Source organism: Eptatretus burgeri, chromosome 8, assembly GCF_056783735.1.
Source record: "Eptatretus burgeri isolate ZD-2024b chromosome 8, Ebu_testis_v1, whole genome shotgun sequence".
In the NCBI taxonomy this organism is placed as follows: domain Eukaryota; kingdom Metazoa; phylum Chordata; class Myxini; order Myxiniformes; family Myxinidae; genus Eptatretus; species Eptatretus burgeri.
The window spans coordinates 30,615,987-30,635,954 of NC_140968.1; the positions used below are offsets into that span (position 1 = coordinate 30,615,987).

Sequence of the window (19,968 nt, forward strand, 5' to 3'; positions counted from 1 at the left end):
CAGTACGCCTTGCCCGAACCGGACCACTCTACCAACTACCAACTGCCAACTACCTTTCCGGTTCGGATGCAGCGAGCGGATCTGCCAAGTTCGTACCGGCTAGAATGTTCGGATTATCGGTTATAAAAACCCGCCTAAACTCAGATCCGAACCATGCTGGACCAATGCAAGAAGGACCGGAAATGAACTGGGAACATTTCTACAATTGTTTTATTTACAAATAAAGAAAAGACACAGGGCAAGACTTATCGTGGATATGCAAGCAAAATTTACAAAGATTCAAGCACTTAAACAGTTTCTACTTACAAGACGGACCCACTCACATCAGACGCACACTCAGACGATTTATTGAAAGATCCTCGCAGCCAGAAAGGGAGAGACGAGCTGGGGGTCGCAGTTCATGTGAGTACCTGCACATTGAAGGGAGGAAGTGCTCCGCAGTGCGGCACCTGCCAATAGTCGTGCAGCTCGGCCCACGGTCACATGCGTGGGGCTCGTGCCCGCGGAGGAACTCAAGTCGAGTGGTCGGAGTCCCAGGGAGGGAATCAGGGTCACGGACAAGACCCAGCAAAGCTCCAATGAACGCCCCACGCAGAACTCTCTCAGCAACAACCAACAAATCCCTTCAGAACTCAGAACTCGCTCAGCACTCAAACCTTCCAGCCAAGGACCAACGAACTTCTTCAGAACCAACGAACTCTCTCAGCACTCAAACCTCCCAGCCAAGGACCAACGAACTTCTTCAGAACCAACGAACTCTCTCAGCACTCAAACCTCCTAGCCAAGGACCAACGAACTTCTTCAGAACCAACGAACTCTCTCAGCACCCAAACCTCCCAACCAAGGACCAACGGACTTCTTCAGAACCAACGAACTCTCTGCTGAGGATGGCGTTGTAACTTTTATGGACCTCCCCGAATGGGGCGGGGCTCGGTGGAACAGACGTCACTGTCTGCCCTGATTGGACGGGGCTCCCATGGGTCCGCCCTCTCTGGGCGGGGTTTCGGCTATGCCGGGAAAACCCCGCCCCCACTCCACGCATGCCCATACTCGTCAAAAAGAAGTTACAAAGTTTGTGGAAGTCGAGAAGGAACTGCCAGAGATTCTACCTCGGACAGCAAGTCGCCGGTTAGGCAAGTGAAGCGCTTGTTCACTTGCAGGTTGTTGGTTTGTTTGTGGGAAGATTTAATAACCTAACGAAAAGAAATCGCAACGCACGCCTTTGATTCTCCCACTAGACAAAAGGAAGGGACCTGTCTCGCATGTACTTAACGGGATAATTGACTTTTGGGACACCTGTATGTTGTATGCACATGGTTTCCAGATCCGTAACAATATATAGACATACACACACACACACACACACACACACACACACACACACACACACACACACACACACACACACACACACACTAGCATATAACCCAGTTCCCCTAGGCTGTCGTAAGTGAATTAGTTCCCAGATATGTCATTTAATGAACCACTGCAAAATAAACACTGTTCCTTCTCTATTGGCTCGGTGATGTTTAAATGTGTGGAAATCATGAGGTTTCCTTTGAACTATCGATGAAAGCTTGAGTTGGTGGTTCACAATCAGATTGGATTGATAAATTATAATCTTATCAACAGGAAACAAACACTGGCACTTAGTAATGCATCTGATTAGCCACATGTACTTGGCAGAGCACCACAAGTATTGGTACAAGTATTACTTTTAATTTTCAAACATCTCATTGGAGTATATGTCATACTTCCTGATTCAAAGGAGGTGCTTTGGTTCTGATCGTTAAGGTTTTCTTCTGAATAAAGCAATCAACAGAAGATGGGAAGTTTTGGACTGGCACAAAATGACGGAAAGGAACAGTAATAAATAGATAGACAAACAAATATGACTTGAAAGGGAAGGTGGGATACAGCAGGAGGATTCTGGGAATAAAATTAAAGATGGTGAATGAAAATAGGAGACAATATGAGATGGTGGTGGTTAAGAGATACAACCTTGAAACAGTGGAGAGAGGAACAAGACGAGAACAGGTTTACGGAAGTGATTCCACAGGTGGGAAAAGAGAGGAACAAAGGAATACAGGTGAGTTAAGATTCCTGGACTTTGAAAGTTTAAGTAGGATAAAATGAATGTGATAAAAATTGTAATATACATTATCTAGACAGCAAAGGTAAGGGACTCATTTAGTGCATGTAACATGACCTTTAACGCCCTTAATCGCAGTGTGTCAATGTCAACATTGTTTGTCGTGCTGGATACTCACGCCCTCTGTCGGACCGAAAAGGTTTCTTCATAGACAAGCAGCAAGAACACGAAATGTTTTAAAAAGCAAGTGATAATCAATGGTCTGTCTTCTATTTATGGCAAGTTGTTCCACTTTAATCACCTTAATTTTGGTATTTACATCTGAGCACTTCCAGAATAATGATGTGATCCTAGGTCCGAATCCCACGTATTGTTTTACTTTGTCCATTTTCTCCTATAATTTGCTTGTTTTTCATGGACTAATGTACCATATTGATATGTCCTCATGGGTGGTATTTTTGTCTGTTATTCCCCAAATGAGTCGAGTCCGTGATATAAACCTGTATCATGCATTAAGTGGAAGGTGTCTTTGTTACCACAATTACGCCAATCATATATCTGGCTGTGTTTTGTCATACATGCTTGGTGTTGGCTTCATAGTTAGTGTGGTGGGTTTGGGATCATAGTATCATCGGGTCCTGAGTTCAAATGCCACTCAGCTGTTGAATTCATACCAGGTGGGGTTGTCTCAGCCTGTCATCCTTTTGAGGTCGGCAAAATGAGTACCAGCTTGCTGGGATGATTGAACCATTTGAGTGGTGACCTGGTCAGGATTGTGCCCAATAGCCCAGGAGGCTGCTTCGGCAGCACTGATGCTCTGTACAGAGTATAGTCCCAATGGATTTGGAATTGATTTATCATCCCTGTGATGTGATTGAACTCTTCATCCCTGTACATCATCCTAAAAATGTTCAGTGTTCCAATGTGCATCGCCGTGCCAAGTTCATGCATTATTCGATACAAGCACCAATAATTATTTATCATTCAGATTTGTTTAGAAATCCACTGGAATATCGCTTTGATAACTTATGAAAAAGTTTTCACTTTAGGAATGACTGCTGCCACTCTCTTAATTGTCAATGTGAATTGGAAAAATAATCTCCCTTCATTTTGGAACTGAACTCGATTTTTGAAGATGATAATTTCACATAAAAACATGAGTTACGTTATTTTAAATTTAAGGGAAATGTAAGGTGAGATTTGTCATGGTTTGCTTTCTACTGAATAAGAATTGATTCTAAATTGATGATTTAATATGGGACTTTCAAAATGACGTAATCCGCCCCAGAATGCTCAGCACGCATGTGCAGAAACTCCCCGAAACAACGATCTTCGGAGCATGTGAACTTTGAAGGTGTGTGCAGTAAGGATTCTTATCTAAAATGGATCACAAAGCTTCTAAAATAAGCTGAAAATACTTGGAAAAGAACCTGAGAGAAAACTGGTGTGTGCTTCTGCACAACTAAAGAGTTGGAGGGAGACACCACATCTGGTTTGGGTGCTTCTGAACAAAGATAGGGTGGTCATATCTGGGTCTTTTTAATGAACAGGATAAGTTTAAAATCAACTTTAAATTGACAATATTTACAACTATGTTTGAGGGGAAGGGAGGGTGGCAGGTATGAGTACCGTTATAAATACAGTATATATTTTGTTTGGTTTTGGGGCCACAAGAAAAATTGTACTATATTTTTGCATCTGTTGGTAAAAGGAAAAGTGTGTGTGTGTGCGTGTGTGTGTGTGTGTGTGTGTGTGTGTGTGTGTGTGTGTGTGTGTGTGTGTGTGTGTGTGTGTGTGTGTGTGTGTGTGTGTGTGTGATTTATTTATATATCCAATGCCACCGCTCACTTGTATTAACAGGACATTGTAGGAACCTGACACCTCTCATCTGTGGATATTTCTCATATTTCCTTTATTTTCATAAGTCCGATTCGCATGCAGAAAAACAACCATTATGGTTAACCATTTTAAGCCTGGTGTTGGATTAGTGGCTAGGGTGGCGGCTTGCTATCCGAGGGTCCTGAGTTCAAGCCCCGTTGGCTGCTGAATCAACACCAGGGAGTTGACTCAGCCTGTCATCCTTCCGAGGTCGGCAAAATGAGTACCAGTGTACTGGTCCCAGTGTATGCCCCGGTTAGAATAGGTGTACCATATCCCTGTGTGTCGTAAGAGGCGACCAGGGTTGGCGTCAGGAAGGGCATCCGGCATAAAAAACATTGCCTCAAGAAAAAGCCAACCCCTGCACAGCAGGGAAAAATGGCTATAAAAAACGGTCATTATGGTTAACCATTTTGAAATTTCCACTCCTTCATTTGAATGACAAAAATTATGCTAAAAACTACAGATTTCGCACTGGCAACAGCGGTTTAAAAATTCTCCATCTTGCAAAAGCGAGCCACTGAAACACACACACAAAGCACACGTGTGAAAGGCCTCGTTAGTATTCATACATCATGTTTGAAAGTCCCGTAATAAAGGAATCACTTGATACACACTGATTTGGAATGGTAGACGATAAATGCATGCATAGGCCTACCCTATTTGCATTGTGACCTGCAATTGTTGTTGTTTTTGTTGTTGATACAAAGATGTTGTTGTTGGCCTTTTATTCATGCAGAACATTTCAGAGAAGCCTAGCTCGATAGCACGCTTCATATTCTGATTGCTCCACCTCCCCGATGCCCAGTAAACACCAGGAAATACAAGAAGTGAGATGTGATTAATTAGTGAACTATTCTCAATCTAAATGCATCTATGGTGAGCTGGGTACTCGTATATGTGATTGAACTCTTCTTCCCTGTACATCATCCTAAAAATGTTCAGTGTTCCAATGTGCTGCTCAGTCTGATGGAGGTAGAGTCGTTCACTTGACGGAATGCCTATTATGAGAGCTCACATGTAGCATGTGGTCAGCAGGAAAATGCGAAAAGCCCATTTTGATTTTCCTATCAATCAAGGATCGTTTGGATAGATTACTGGAAAGTTTTTGATGGAAATACTCAGATCTCTTTCACAATTTATTAAACACTTGTTTCTAAACATAATAAAGACAAAGTCAATGTTTTTCTTTTTAACCTATCTGATAATTTCTTTTGAAATTCCAGATAAAGCACTTGGTGGTGTCCTGTCCTGTTCAGTAGGTATACTTAAACGACCACCATAAAGGGAGAACTATGCCATTTGGGTGATAGTTCATAGTAAAGTCGGCCCTACACCTATTTCCCTTTGAAATCTGCTTGGAGGCTGATAAATATCATTGCAGGAGTCTATGAAACGCATAAAATGAGAGGGTACGAGGGATCCGATAATTGGTGGCACCACCCGAGCTGTACCGATATCATAGTACGTAATGAGATGGCTCATTGGCAATCCTTTGCATGCATTGTCACAAACTGGGCCAATCTTTGAGCAAGTAGGGATATTTTGCAGCAGCTCCCTCCTCACACTCTCCTTGTTTCTCTCATTTGCTTGGCAGAGACCGATCTTCACGACTGATCAGCTTCCATCAGTTTCAGAATGCTTTGCAAGACCTATCACGCAAGCGGTTCCATGGGCATGAAGAAGAACAGGCGCTGGAAGAGATTCAGAAACTGGTGGCTGGAAAGTTTCCAATAATTAGTGGCGTCACGGTAAGTCATTGTCATTATCAATATATTTGTTCACGCACATGGCATCTCCACCCACCCCTCACATCCCCATTCCTTTTTTGCATCCACTCAAGTACAGTGGCAATCAATAACTATTTGCTTTCACCATGAAGGCTCATACCATTACAGAGTTGTTTCCCATGTAGTTTTGAGAGAATGTCACACGTTGTCACAGAAGTCGTGTTTTTTGACTGAAACTTTTAGAAAAGGGAAAAACCTTTTGACTCCCACTCATACAGTGCTACAAATGTATATTTATCAATTACCTTATTGTATATACAGTGCATGCCCGTAGGTGTGTACCCGTACGTGTATGCCCATACGTGTGTGCCCATACGTGCAGCTTTGTTCCTTCACTCTCGTAAACGACGACTGGATTGGGGCATTGTTTCAATTAGATCGGACCAACCGTATCATAAATGGCCATAACTTGGGAAACACCTGGGAAACAGCTGAAACGGATGAAGAAGAATGATATCAAACCTTGAAAAGGCACATACTCAGGTACCCAGTGTCAATTGTGACGTCATATCAAACGAAGAAGAAGAAGAATTGGCGCCCCCCTCTCTCGCCCCCTCTCTCCCCCCTCCTCTCTCGCCCCTCTCTCTCGCCCCCACTCTCACCCCCCCCACATCCCCTCTCGCCCCCTCTCTCGCCCCTCCTCTCTCTCCCTCTCTTGAATTGTGACGCCCCTCTCTCCCCCCTCTCTCGCCCTCCTCTCCCCCGCCCTTTCCCCCTCCTCCCTCCCCCTCCTCTCTCGCCCCTCTCTCTGTAAATGTATTCACAAATGTCTACCAAGCACAACAATTAATTCAAACCTTGGGGAAAAAACAGCTTTCAAACCCTTGGGAAATGCCTATTTCCCTTGGGAAAATTCAAACCTTTAGATTAATTAATAATTTGAACGATTAATTCAAACCTTGGGAAAAAACAGCTTTCAAACCATAGGAAACACTTGGGAAACAGCTGAAACGGATGAAAAGCGATATCAAACCTTGAAAAGGCACATACTCAGGTCCCCAGCGTCGATTGTGACGTCATACCAAACAAAGAAGAAGAATTCTGACGTCAATCGTGCAATAAAAAATATAAATAAATAAATAAACATTAATTGTGACGTCATAGCACCATGTCCTGTCATTGGTTGACAGACGTTATTGGTCATTCTTGGTTGACAGACAATATATGTCGTTATTGGTTGACAGACGTTGGTCATTGTATCACGTTATTCTTTTAATTACTGCCAATTATTGTGCTATTATTATAATTAATATGCTGTTATCATTATTCTGAGATATCTTTGGGGAAAAATGGCTTGATAAGGTGGAACGACATTTCAGCTGCGATATATACACCTTTCCAACAATGAAAAAAGCAATAAAATGGCCGTAACTTGGGAACCGCTCGTCCGATTGACATAAAACCTTGAAAAGGCACATCCGCGGGTCCCTGGCAATATTCCTGGCAAGTTTGAATCAGATCGGACCGCTGGTTGTCGAGAAACGGCGGTCGCAGACAGACAGACACACATACAGACACACACACAGAGGTTGCTGGAATTATAGATAGACTAGTACGTGCCCGTAAAAAAAAAAAAATAATAATAAATAAATATTCAAACTGCGAGCAAGAAACAACAACCACACAGGCCGTTTCTTCGCTCTCGCGTGCCCGTACGTGCGTGGCCCGGAAGTTCGCATATCGTGGTTACGATTATTCGCAATTTAGTTTTAATGGCCAATTATTCAATTAGCGCCAACGTATTTTGCCTTTTCGCAATGTCGTCGCAAGGAAAAACAAAAAGAGAAGAGGAGAGAGAGAAAAAAATTTACTTCCTGGTTCGGAGCATACCAGCACTCTGATGTTACCGAAATTTATGCACCGTCTAATATGAAAACGATCATAACTTGGGGCATTGTGTTTATCTATAAATGTGCATAAGAAATCGAGAAATTATTAGAATACACGAAGTCATCACTCTCCGGAAGCCCGTACGTTGTAACCTGTAATGGGGAACGCGGCTGAGCTTCCCTTCCCCCATCAGCCACGCCCACGCAACAACGTGTCTTGTCATTGGTTTGGTAAATAAATGGCCATAACTTGGGAAGCACTTGTCCAATTAATATCAAACCTTGAAAAGGCACATCCTCAGGTCCCCAGCAATATACCTGGCAAGTTTCAATTAGATCGGACCAGAGGTTGTCGAGAAACAGCGGTCACAGACACACACACACACACACACACACACACACACACACACACACACACACACACACACACACACACACACACACACACACACACACACACATTGCTGGACTGATAGATAGGTGGGGGTGAGCCCAAAAATATGGATCCCAGGAAAAGCTTAATAAAACTTTAATATTATCCAATCAAACTTAACAAAAATTTGCACATCGTATTACTCACTCATAGTCAAGATAGCACTGACAATTTCAGCTGCTTACACATAACTCTGACAATTTTACAATGAAATTACTGACGACGTCGATGTTTAATGATGTGCTCCAAATGGGAACCATTTCGCTTGATGCAGAGGGCCATAAGTCGAGCAAAGTTATTGATTACTTGTGTGCACTGAATTCTCCTCAAGCTTTCTTTGCTGATGTTGAGCGAAGAGATTTATTGGGACTGCGAGTGACTGAGTCAGCAACAGCAGCGATATTCTCGGGTGACCTTCCCTGATTTTCATCGGCCGGAGTGGCCTCTTCCATTTGGTGAACTCGTATTCAAGACTGTGCAATGTTGTCGCAATCTTTTCACAAACCTTTGAATTTGAGACTTTCTGGATGCTTTCATTGTTGCAAAATGTGCACAGAAACAGGCACCTTGTCTGTAAGAACGAATATGTCCACAGAGTTTTCTACAGAAAATGACTTTTCTTCAAGTGTCCATGACATTACATGTGAATAACAGAGATTCAAGAAACTTAGCAGATACAGTCTCGCTTAACTCAGCTCGGACCTCCTGAAAAATGAACGAGATTGAATGAAACTGTAAAGGTTGTTAAACTTTTCCCCGGGAGCCACTTTTTATGGGGTCACCCCGTGCAAGGAATATGGACAATGGAAAGGGTCATTTGGCCCATCATGCCTGTGCTTTATCAAACCCCACAAATTGAATCGGTCTATTTAATTTCACCAGTGGGAAGGGGGAGAAGAAGGAGTCGGTAAGATAAGAGTTGGGCAGGAACAGGAACATCACCAGATTATGATTATTTTTTACATTATTATTTTTAGGAATGAGAGGAGTTGTCGGGTGAGAAATGAACAAACACCGACAGCACATTCACCTTTTGACAAGAACCTCACAATTAGTATGTCTGTGTGCAATCAACCATCCATACCCAAGCGGCCAAGCGACTGACCATGCATGCCAATATCCCCGTACAGTGTACCCCATCTATCCCCAATGCTTTTAGGTACCCATCTCATTCCACTTTACACCTATCGACTGTTTCTGCTGCTTCCATGCATTTACTATTCTCTGACTGAAGAACCCTTCCCTAACTACCATATTGAAGAAGTGAGTGATGATCTTTACGACCATGTTGTAAAAAATGTACATTTATCCATTCTCTTATTTGTCATATAGGAGTTTATTATAAAGTCTTTATTCCAATGCTTGGTGACCAACTTTGCACAGGGCACACCTTTAAGTACTCCAATTCACAGTTGGGGAGATACAATCCTTTGATACCAGGACACAGTTAGAAGCTATATTAAAATAATGAAGGCATGTTATAAATACAGTATTATCAATCACGACTTGCATTTAACAAATGTAAACTACAAATGTAGCAAGGGCTGGTAGAATAGCCTTGAGGTATGTGTACTCATCTTTGAGCTGTCTAATCTGGGTTTGAATTCTGACTGGGCTCTAAACTCTCATCTTGGTGTTTCGCAGGGAGGGTGAGGTATCAATATATGTGCCGTCCCTCGAAAGGACGATAAGCTGGAGGACCTGTCCACCAGCTCTGGTCTTTGGTGGATGGTTGGTGGATGTTAAATATTTCTCAGTGTCTTTTACAAACAGTGTTACCGCCAACACCCTGAACAAATTACAAACACAGATAGCAAGTGGTCTGGTCTCGGAGTTTCCATGACACCAGATTACACATTTTGCTATCTTAGAGTGTGGTTGCTGTCTGGACAGCAGTTTCTGGACTGTAAACAAATTGATCAGGTAGTTAACATGATTCAGGTGAAAAGCCTTCATATATGAAGGGTAACCTGCACTCGTATACACATGCGTACGTACACACACACACACACACACCAATGTAACAATTGATTAGTTTATTTAACCTTTATACATTTGTCTGTTTTGTTAAGAAAATTGACAAAATGTTCCCTCACTCACGATAAGCTTAAGGTCATAACTTTGGAACATTTACTTTTAAAAAAAGATTCTTTCAAAATAGGCCACGACAAGCCACTTTCCAAATATGCCAACTGGATTAATTTATACACCAGACTTCATCAAAAAACCCCACAATTAGGAACTGGGCAGGCAATGACTCACAGACGAGCTTTATTACATAGCAAATCCATGACAGGGACATTAACAGATCAAAGACAAATCAAGAGTATATGGGATTTGAACTTGGGGTTACAACATCATGATGCAGGGACTAAATAATGATGGAGAAGGACTAAACCACAAACTATTTGCAGATGACATTTAAAAAAAATTCAACAATGTTGAAAAACTGATTTAACACAAGGTGGGGTCGACTCAGCCTGTCATCCTTCCGAGGTCAGCAAAATGAGTACCAGTGCACTGGTCCTGGTTGTGCCCCGGTTAGAATAGGTACATCGTACCCCTGCATGTTGTAAGAGGAGACGAAAGGGTTGGCGTCAGGAAGGGCATCCGGACATAAAGCATTGCCTCAAACAGGAAACCATGACTGTCATGGGGCCCGCAAGGCTAACCTCTGCTCTCACAGGGAAAAATGGCCTTAAAATGTGTGTTTTTTTTTTTTGAAGAACTGAATGCCATACCGTGATGGAAGAGTTCAATTTGGATAGTCAAACAATTGGACTAAAAATGAGTGACAAGATAAAGTTGATGTTCATCAGCGATGTAGAAAAAAAAAAAGAAGACATTGAAATTGATTATTATACAACTGATAATAATAATAATAATAATAATAATAATAATAATGTCATTCCTTTCATGGCGTTAAGGTGCGTAGAGCTGCCAAGGCAGTTTCATTGGCAAGGAGTACAGTCCTGGATGGATCGCCACTCCGACACAGGTTACCCCGAATGGTTATTACCTGGATACATTGGTACTCATTTCACCGACTTCAGAAGGATGACAGGCTGAGTCAACCCCACCTGGTGTTAATTCAATGGTAAAAAGGGGCTCAAACTCGGGACGCAAGGGTCCCAAGCCAGCCACCCTAACCACTAAGCCAACACCAGGCTTAGTGCACAACCGAAGGAACCAGCAATTACGTTCACTAAGGACAACTCATACGGACGGATATGGGTCGCTTCGAAAAAGTAAAGAGACGTACTAGAGCAGGATGGGCAGAATCTGGTGAATTAAAACATGTCATGAAAAGCAAACTGTAAACATTCCTTTTAAGACACAAGGGCAATCTGTTTATAAGGCTGCTAATGAAACATGGTCTCCAACAAAGAAGGAGCAGAAATTGATCACCATGTAGAGTGTAGAGCCTTGGAAGGATGTTGTCTAGGTGCAACCAAAATGGACAAGAAGAAAAACTCCAGGATCAGGCGGAAAGTAAAATTCCTTGACATTTGGATCACAATGAAAAATACTGAAATGGAACTGCGCCGGACATGTAACAAGAAGAAAGGACAGCCGGTAGACAACAAGAAATACAAATTGGTGATCTGGAAAAGGCCGTGGTAGAAGCACAGGGAGATCAAAATCAGATTGAGATCTGGAATTGAAAAATGTACTGCAGTTCAATGACCTCAAATTATAGAATGGGCCATACTGATGGGGAGGCCTTCATCATGCAGGGACTAAATTGGCTCATCGACTCAAGTTTTGTTTATTTATATTGTTCCAGAAAAGTTAACTTGTATACTATTTCATTGGTCAATAACATGGTAATATTATACTTGTTAAGTGTTAGGATGTATTGCATTTGCTGATGTTTTTAGAAGGCTTATTTATGCATTAACTATCACTGACTCGTTTTTAGCTTTCAAAGTTGTGCATTTGACTCGAGGCAATGTGTCACGCCAGTAAACGATGTCGTCTTATTTAGCCTGCTGTCCTTGAGAAGGGACATGAGCGGAATCATTCGAGTCATCTCGGTTCCACATGATTAAACCTTTTGCTTACAGACTGACTTCATTGCACATAGCAGATCCTGTGTAGCTTTTTGGTTCTGGTTCCCTATCCTGGATCACTCACTTCCTGGAATTGCGCAAAGTTGATGTGGATCATTTCATTTTAATCTGGAAGCTCTACCTCCCCTCTAGTCCTTCCAAACGACTCCATGATACACATGTTCTTCCAGTAACCCCCTCCTGGTTAAACTTCCAAAATTCAGGTTGACTGCACACTTTAAATCTTTTTACTCCTCTTCTCTCCCATATGTGTGAAACTATCTTCATCAGACTTCTTTCCCACTCTTCCCTCCAAGGCTTTAAATCCATGGAGGGAAGAGTGGGATAAAATAAACAAAATTTGAGTCAATTCATGTCATTCCCCATCTTTCATAAACTTTCATAAATTTTCATGAACTCACTTTGTTCCCACCCGCCCTTTTTCTTTCCTCGATTATCCTTGCTCATTTTTTCCCATCTCCCCTTCACTTGCATGTTGCATTATGTAGAATCCCTCCCAAGTAGTTACGTAACAGGTACAAAGCAAAATTTTACTCATTTAAAAAACACAGCCATAATACATGGGACAACTAGCAATAGGCCCAAAGTTGTCCTTCAGGATGGTTAGAGCTCTCTCAACAATGACAACAACGTCGCAACTACACCACCATCATGGTAGCACAAAGTATAACCAATAACTTACACAACCGTCACCTAACCCTCCGTCCATTCCACATTAATAAATAAATATTCATCAAAACGACATGGTGAGATAAGATGATATTTTTTGTTGCCACATGTGACATTCCTTAGCTTCCTGCCCTGGTTTACCTTCATGGGATTTTCCCAGAATGCCCTTTGTCCTTCGGAAACTGCGTTTAGACAGGTGCGGAGGTGCAAATATATTTGCATTATCTGCATTATCTGCATTATCTGCATATCCATACCATCCTTTAGATGCACACGCAGTAATAATTTACTCAAGGCCGATCTAACGTTTCGATTCAATAGATTTTCAACATGACGTCGTTGTTGTTTACGCTGGATGGGAATTACCAATGGAACAAGATGGGCTAGAGAGGCTGAATGATATTGAGATAAGCTTCCGGAAATGGTTGAAGTGCAATTACCCATTAGCTGCTGGTGCTGCTCAAAAGAGAAGGATAAGTATTAGATGAGCCTCGACTTTTGGTGAGATTCGAGGAATTTGGACATTACTCGCCTGCACTTCAGAAATTTAAAGAACTCTGTGACCTAATTTTGAAGCATTTTATATAAATGGTTCTGTTCTTCTCTTGGTATGTTCAAATTGATGGACCTGCATAAGACCACCGCAATTGATTGTGGTCCAGAAGTGATCCTAATGATTATAGACAATGTAAAAATTGAATTTATAGAGACTAGAGTCGGTCTGCGTCGGCGGTGGAAAACATACGGACAATTCCATTTTCTCAACCAAATGACTAGAGAGTTATGCTCACCGCCATGGGAAAGAAGGTGATGTTTCGGACATGAGTCCTTCTTCAAAGCAAGAGAAAGGTTCTCTTTTTCCTCTTTCGTGCTTTGAAGAAGGACTGATGTCCGAAACCTCGCTTCACAATCCCCACCCCCTTTTCCCATGGTTGTTAGCATAACTGGACATGATATTTTCCCAATTTATATCTTCTTCTTCTTTCGGCTGCTCCCGTTAGGGGTCGCCACAGCGGATCATCCGTATGATCCGCATAGTGATTTGGCACATGTTTTACGCCGGATGCCCTTCCTGACGCAACCCTGGTCGCCTCTTACGACACAGGGATATGGTACACCTATTTTAACCGCGGTATACACCGGCCCAGTACACTGGTACTCATTTCGCCGACCTCGGAAGGATGACAGGCTGAGTCAACCCCCTGGTGTATTAATTCAGTGGCTCAACGGGGCTTGAACTCAGGACCTTTTGGATCCCAAGCTGCTGCCCTAACCACTGCGCCAACACCAGGCTCTTTTTTTTTTTTTTTTTTTTTTTTTTTTTCCCCAATTTATATCCGATGTGCAAATTGTTCACTATGCAGGACATATTTCAAAATGTCAGGAAAGGCAATACTAATAACATTGTTAGTGTGACAAAGCATGCCTGAGCTTCAAGGTGTCCCAACTATGTCCAAAATGCTTAAAACCTCACAGCTTCAGGGGGTTTCACCGCCTGTACCGCACTAAGGTGCTGCCACTGGACGTCACCAGGGCTCTGCCCCTGGACCCCACACAGGATTCTTCCCCTGGACCATGCCAGCAGGCCTTAGGAAACCCCCTGGACCCTCCACCAATTTTTATTTTTTCCCCCAACATCTGATATCATGCCTGATAACCCTCTCAACATTCGGTTGAGAAAATTAGTTGTCCTAATGATGTATCGTTGACTCTGGCAAGTGGTCAGGGTAACAGGTTTGAGGCCTAGTTCTGTAAAGTTCTTAGTTCATTTGTCAGTGAACATCTGCTTGGTAAGAAATGGCTTCATAATGGCGGCATGTATCACCACATAATGCATCACTTGTGAATATTGTGCCAGCATGTAGGTTTTTGCAAAAAGGTTTTTGTTCTTATATGGTTTTAATGTAATGGTGTTCCCTAGTTGTGATAAAGAAAGACCTGTAACGGCAAGGTTTTCAAGCAGTGGGGTGACCTGCAGTGGCGTGTATCAACAGAAAACGGTGAGCGACGGTGCGGTGAAACGCCTCACAGACAGCACCAAGTACACAGGCCAACATCGTGGGCGTTTTGACGAAAATGGAAAGGGCAAAGGCAAAGCTGGCCGCGAAGACGTTCCCACCAACAGTGGCTACGTCAGTGCGTACAAGGGCAGAGGCACGTATGATAAGAAGGTGAAGGAGGACAACTGAAATGGGCTCTGCCATGCAACCTCGATGATGTTTGCCACCACAGAAGATCTCTCCCAGATTGGAAATGGCATGAATATTTGCAATGTGGTGTAAAAACTAAATTTAACTCGTTCTTCAATCTTGACTATGTAATGATAAATTGTTTAAGGTCTCGGTTAATACCGTTACTTACAGCCCTTCAGGTGCCTCTTTATCCAAAAATCCCAAAACGTGATGTTCATAATTATTAGTGTTCATAGTTCATAATGTAACTGCGGTAAAATGTTACAGAAAGACTGAAAATGGTCTCTTTTTGTTGGGGTGAGAAGAGGGGAATATTGAAGTAAATTGGTGGCAATGCAAGCAATCGCAGAAAGTATGCAATGCGTTGATCTGTACGATGCTGGAAGACATGGTCTTTGGAACTTGATGATTCATTGATATTTAGAAACATCTTCAAACGGGAATTGTGTGTGAGGATTTTAGTGATGTGACTTCTGAAACAATGTGTGTTTATTTGTTGTTCGCCATTTTTACTGGGTTTGTTTTTGTGGTGGCTTTGGCTGGGTTGCCTATTGTGCTTTTCTGCTGAGAAGCCGAAGCCAAGTTTAGGTTCCGCTTCCACCAAGTGCCTTTGTTTTTGCACGCGGCTGGCTTTTCACTTGCTACCTTCATTATGGGGATTCAAAATTTTCACAAGGCCTTAATAAAAGGTAAAACCAATTTTAATAATGATGGATGGATGTCAAAGTAAATGTGCATTCTCAATTCACCCCCAAAACTGCCTTATTCTCTGATTCTTGTCATCAGTCCTTATGAAATATCCCATCACTATAGGGGAAACTGGGGTACATTGCGACATCTCTCGTTGCAGATATTCTTGGCCCTTCGATGGTATTAACTGCCATTGTGTTGGCACGTAATATCATTGGCCAAGAATAACTGCGAGGGCAGATATCCCCCACATGCCGCAATTTCTCTTGCTACCAAAAGTATTGGGACAGTACACCAAAACTTGAAATGAACTGTCTCAACTTGCATTTGCGTATTCCCGCCACACTGCGAAGCTCCCAGTACCTCATAAATGTATTGAAACTCGACTGGAATCAACATATTGGTTGTTGGATGTTAGAGATTTGTAGAATTTTCATCATATAAAGCCTCCCCTATGCAAACGTGGCTGTACTATAATGTCCTGAAGAACAAGTCTTGACGGTGTTGAAAATAGAACAGGGAGGACAAAATTATTTCCATTTCAAGCCAAAATAACTTTAAAATGTGGAACATTCCACTTGACATCCACTAATATTTGGTACAAAGTGTTGGTGATGGAGGACAAGCTTGTTTTTCTTCCAAAGGCAAACCGACATTCTACTGCAGGTTAGAAAAACAATTATTAATTGATGTCCCTTCATGGTTTTCCTTACTGTCCCAATACTTACTTGTAATGGAACATGTGAATCAGATATGATTCATATCCATAATACTATATGATATAGATATATTGTACACAAAATGAATGTGCATTTGTATGTTTGTTATTTTAGGATTTTACGTCCTACAACTAGACAGTTTACAGTGTAGCCGCCCCTAGAGCCGTAACTTGCTGATTCGAGGTACTTTGTAAATAAATAAATAAACAAACACCAAATGGAATTTTAAAACTCTGGAGGTGGTGTAAGCTCTCAAGATGGTGAATGCTTTCGGTGAGGACTCCCAACTATTGCCCGAGAGGCTGTGGGTTTGAATGGACTTGATAGCAGCAGTTTTGAGTTTTGGTTGTATTAGGCATTAAAAGATGGAGGAATACTTGAACACCCCTCCCTGTCCTCGAGAAACCTCATTCTCATTACTCCTGTCTCTTCAAAAAATTATTGCTTAAGATCTTAGGGTCTTGAGTTCAGGCTCCTGTCAATTCGTTGAATTAACACCAGGTGGGTTGTCAGCCTGCCATCCTTCAGAGGTCAGTAAAATGAGTACCATCTTACTGGTAACAGGGTGCATTGAATCAGCGACACATCTGTGCCCCCAGAAAATGATGCACCCCAGCAGCCATAGGCTGCATACGAATAAATAAATAAATAAATAAATAAAAGCAATTATTTCCCTTCTCTCAACATTCCTTCCCTCTTATCACCCTCCTTCCCTATAATTAGCTTCTAAATACATATGTAACAAATGGATGGCCTCTTTCTACAAAACTATCGTATTACCAGTAAAAACCCAATTGACTCACTAATGACCTTCATTCTAGGGATGTAATGCCTCCACTGTCCATAGAATCATATATTTAGTAAGTTTAAAAACTAAAAGTTAATGTTCAACTCAAATTTTATCATTTTGACTTTAATTGCTTAGGTTCAACCTTTAAAACTCATGAAAAGAACAGACTGGGAGTAAAACCTGAATTTGGCACCTTTTACTTGATTGGCTTCTTTTGGTTGAAGGAAGTTCGTTGGACCGTGTTAACTTTGGCCACAAAGAGTTACCAACAACAATGCATGCTGTGGGTCGTGGCATGTACCATCAGGAAGTGAAGGTGGTCGAGTGACTAAGCTCTGCCCATTCAAGCCTTTATTAAGCCTTCAGGCAAGTGTAAACCATTTTGAATTATTGCACCAAGGAGTATTTCTAATGTCAAACCTGGCAGAGCAAGTGCATATTCATTTTGAAAGTCCTCTTTTCCACATTGCCATAATAAGTTGTATATATTTTAATATATATAAATATATATTTTAAATTGCAGTTATGATCTCCTGGTGTAATTTTTATGCTTAAATTTAAGTCTATAGAGTCGTTGCTCTGTTTGTTTTTGTTGAGGATGTGCATCGATGAGGATGACGATTTCCAGGAAATTTTCTGATGGCGAAGACGTGGGAATCAATATTATCCACGTAATCAAATCTCTGATTGTATATGGGTTACCTGTGTGCACTTATATGGACACATGACAGTGGGCGACACCTTTTAGCCTCAAGCTGTCTCACCCCCATCAAGGACCTCCAGTAATGTTTGTTTTTCCTCTTTTCTCATCTCCGTTAGTGTACGTCTTTGCTTATTGGGTGACGTTAACTCTTTTCAACACATCTCAACATTTAGATTTTTGCAACATTGCGTTTTATCTTTAACAGCATGTACATGATAACCTTGCGGATCTGCTCTTCTTATCCGAGCAATGATAACAGTTCCATTTCAATGGAACCCATGGGGTTGTTTGTCCATCATTGTAATCAGCAGCTAATGCTTTCAATCATACATAAATTATTTGTATAAATTATTGATATTGCCATGTGAGCCAAGTGATAAATGTTTGATGTTTAAATGTAAAGTGTATTACACCTGTCTGACGTATGAATCGCATGGCAAGGCAATCGGTGTGCTGATCATGCCCAGACACCAATGCACGGTGCAGGTTGTTTGCAGACCTAACTTCTCGCCTGATTAAAGTGTCTGTGACCCTCTACTTATTACTTGAAAGGAGAATCCAGGTGGACCTAGTGTATACGCAGGCCGTGGGGGAACGGCATGGGGTTTCAAAATCCCATCGTTCTTGTGTACGTAATATCTAGATGGTTCCGGTCACAGTAAAAGCCAAGAAGCAATAGGTCATGAGTGCCAGTTAGGCCTGTTCACTTTATTGCGCGAACAAGGAACCAGGTGCTTACAGGTGCTTATTGTGTGCAAATGGCTAAGAATCAACATTCCTTTGTCTGTAAACATTGTCTTCCTTGGAAGCATTGGCCTGAATACATTAAGTACTTACTTGTACCTATTCATTGTATATTGTATAATATGCTTTCAGACAACGTTTACTTGATTTTAAAGGCTTTGAGTCTTGATATGTGCATCTAATTACATCAATACTACCATTCTTATATTCATGAATGGGACGCTTTGCAATGATTTCTTGATTCGTGTATTTCAAAAAGCATGTAATAAAGACTGGAAATGCAATGACGTGTTATTTGTTTAACTATGGGCAATCGATACATCCGTTTATCAAACAGGACGGTCGTTATCTCGTGTCCGATGGAGAGCTTCCTCTGATCGTGAGATTGAATTTATTTATTTATTTGTTCAAACCATAAATAATTGTTCGTAAGAGTAAGATACTGGCACGGTGCGTACACTCACTGCACAATCATTGTGAACTATGGAACCGATCAATACTTAATTGAAATTTCATCGATTCACGGATGTCTTACTGAATACGCAAATGGTGTGTGACAACATTTCTGAGACTACAGGGAATAAAGAATGACAATGTGAGTCCTTTTTAGCTCGCCTGTTCAAAGAACAGAGAGCTATAGCGATACCCCCGGCGTGAGTGTGAGCGTCAGCGTCAGCGTGAAAATGTTAAAGTTTTTGGTGCAAGTTATTTCCTTTCTAATGTTTTTATCTACCACACTATTTTTTTACTGATTACAATATACAAATAGATATATTGTTTTAAAATTATTTGGATCAGACTTCACTGCAATGCTTTATAAAAAATATTATTTGACGAGTCTTTTAAAAACGATAAATGTATAAACAGGCGAGCATTGGGTGGCTTTGACACCAACTCTGGTTTACGTAGAGATAAGAATTGATGTAAAGGAATGAGCAGAACAGCAGTGGCAAAAGGTTCAACAGAGATAAAATAGGACAAAAGTAAAACAGGTGGGCAAGAACATACGTGCATATGCACTATAGCATGAGCGGAGGAGTTGCAGGTGATCTCAACAATACACGATTTTCGAAATGACATATCATTGCTAAAGGCCCAGTCACACCTTGACGTTTTAGCCAGCTTATGCCGATTTTTGAAAAATTTGTCTAAAACGCTGGCGCACGTCCAATACGTGAGGGTAAGTTTTGGAAACATTGAGAGCACGCTGAAAAACACTGCCATACGTCGTAGTACGCTGTCTTTCATCGTTCTACTTTGCGGTTGTCATCAAATTTTAGCATGCTTGAAATTTTATGACTTATGCCAGCGTATGACTCACAAGTTCCACATACGCTGGCCATACGTTTTAGGTACGTTATGCGAT

The 19,968-nt window shown here is 41.6% G+C and overlaps 1 protein-coding gene across 2 annotated transcripts in view; it reads left to right on the top strand.

Annotated features, from left to right (window-relative positions):
* Positions 1-18,886, top strand: part of TPPP3 (tubulin polymerization promoting protein family member 3) — a 52,119-nt gene extending 33,233 nt beyond the window's left edge. Inside the window, exons 3-4 of one of the 2 annotated variants that reach the window (XM_085891373.1) lie at positions 5,568-5,721; positions 14,759-18,886. In XM_085891373.1, coding sequence (XP_085747499.1) covers positions 5,568-5,721; positions 14,759-14,953 — 349 coding nt within the window. In that variant the 3' untranslated portion in view covers positions 14,954-18,886. Of the gene's footprint in view, positions 1-5,567; positions 5,722-14,742 lie in introns of both variants that reach the window. The other variant, XM_085891372.1, reaches the window with a different exon arrangement.
* Positions 18,887-19,968: the final 1,082 nt, after the last annotated feature.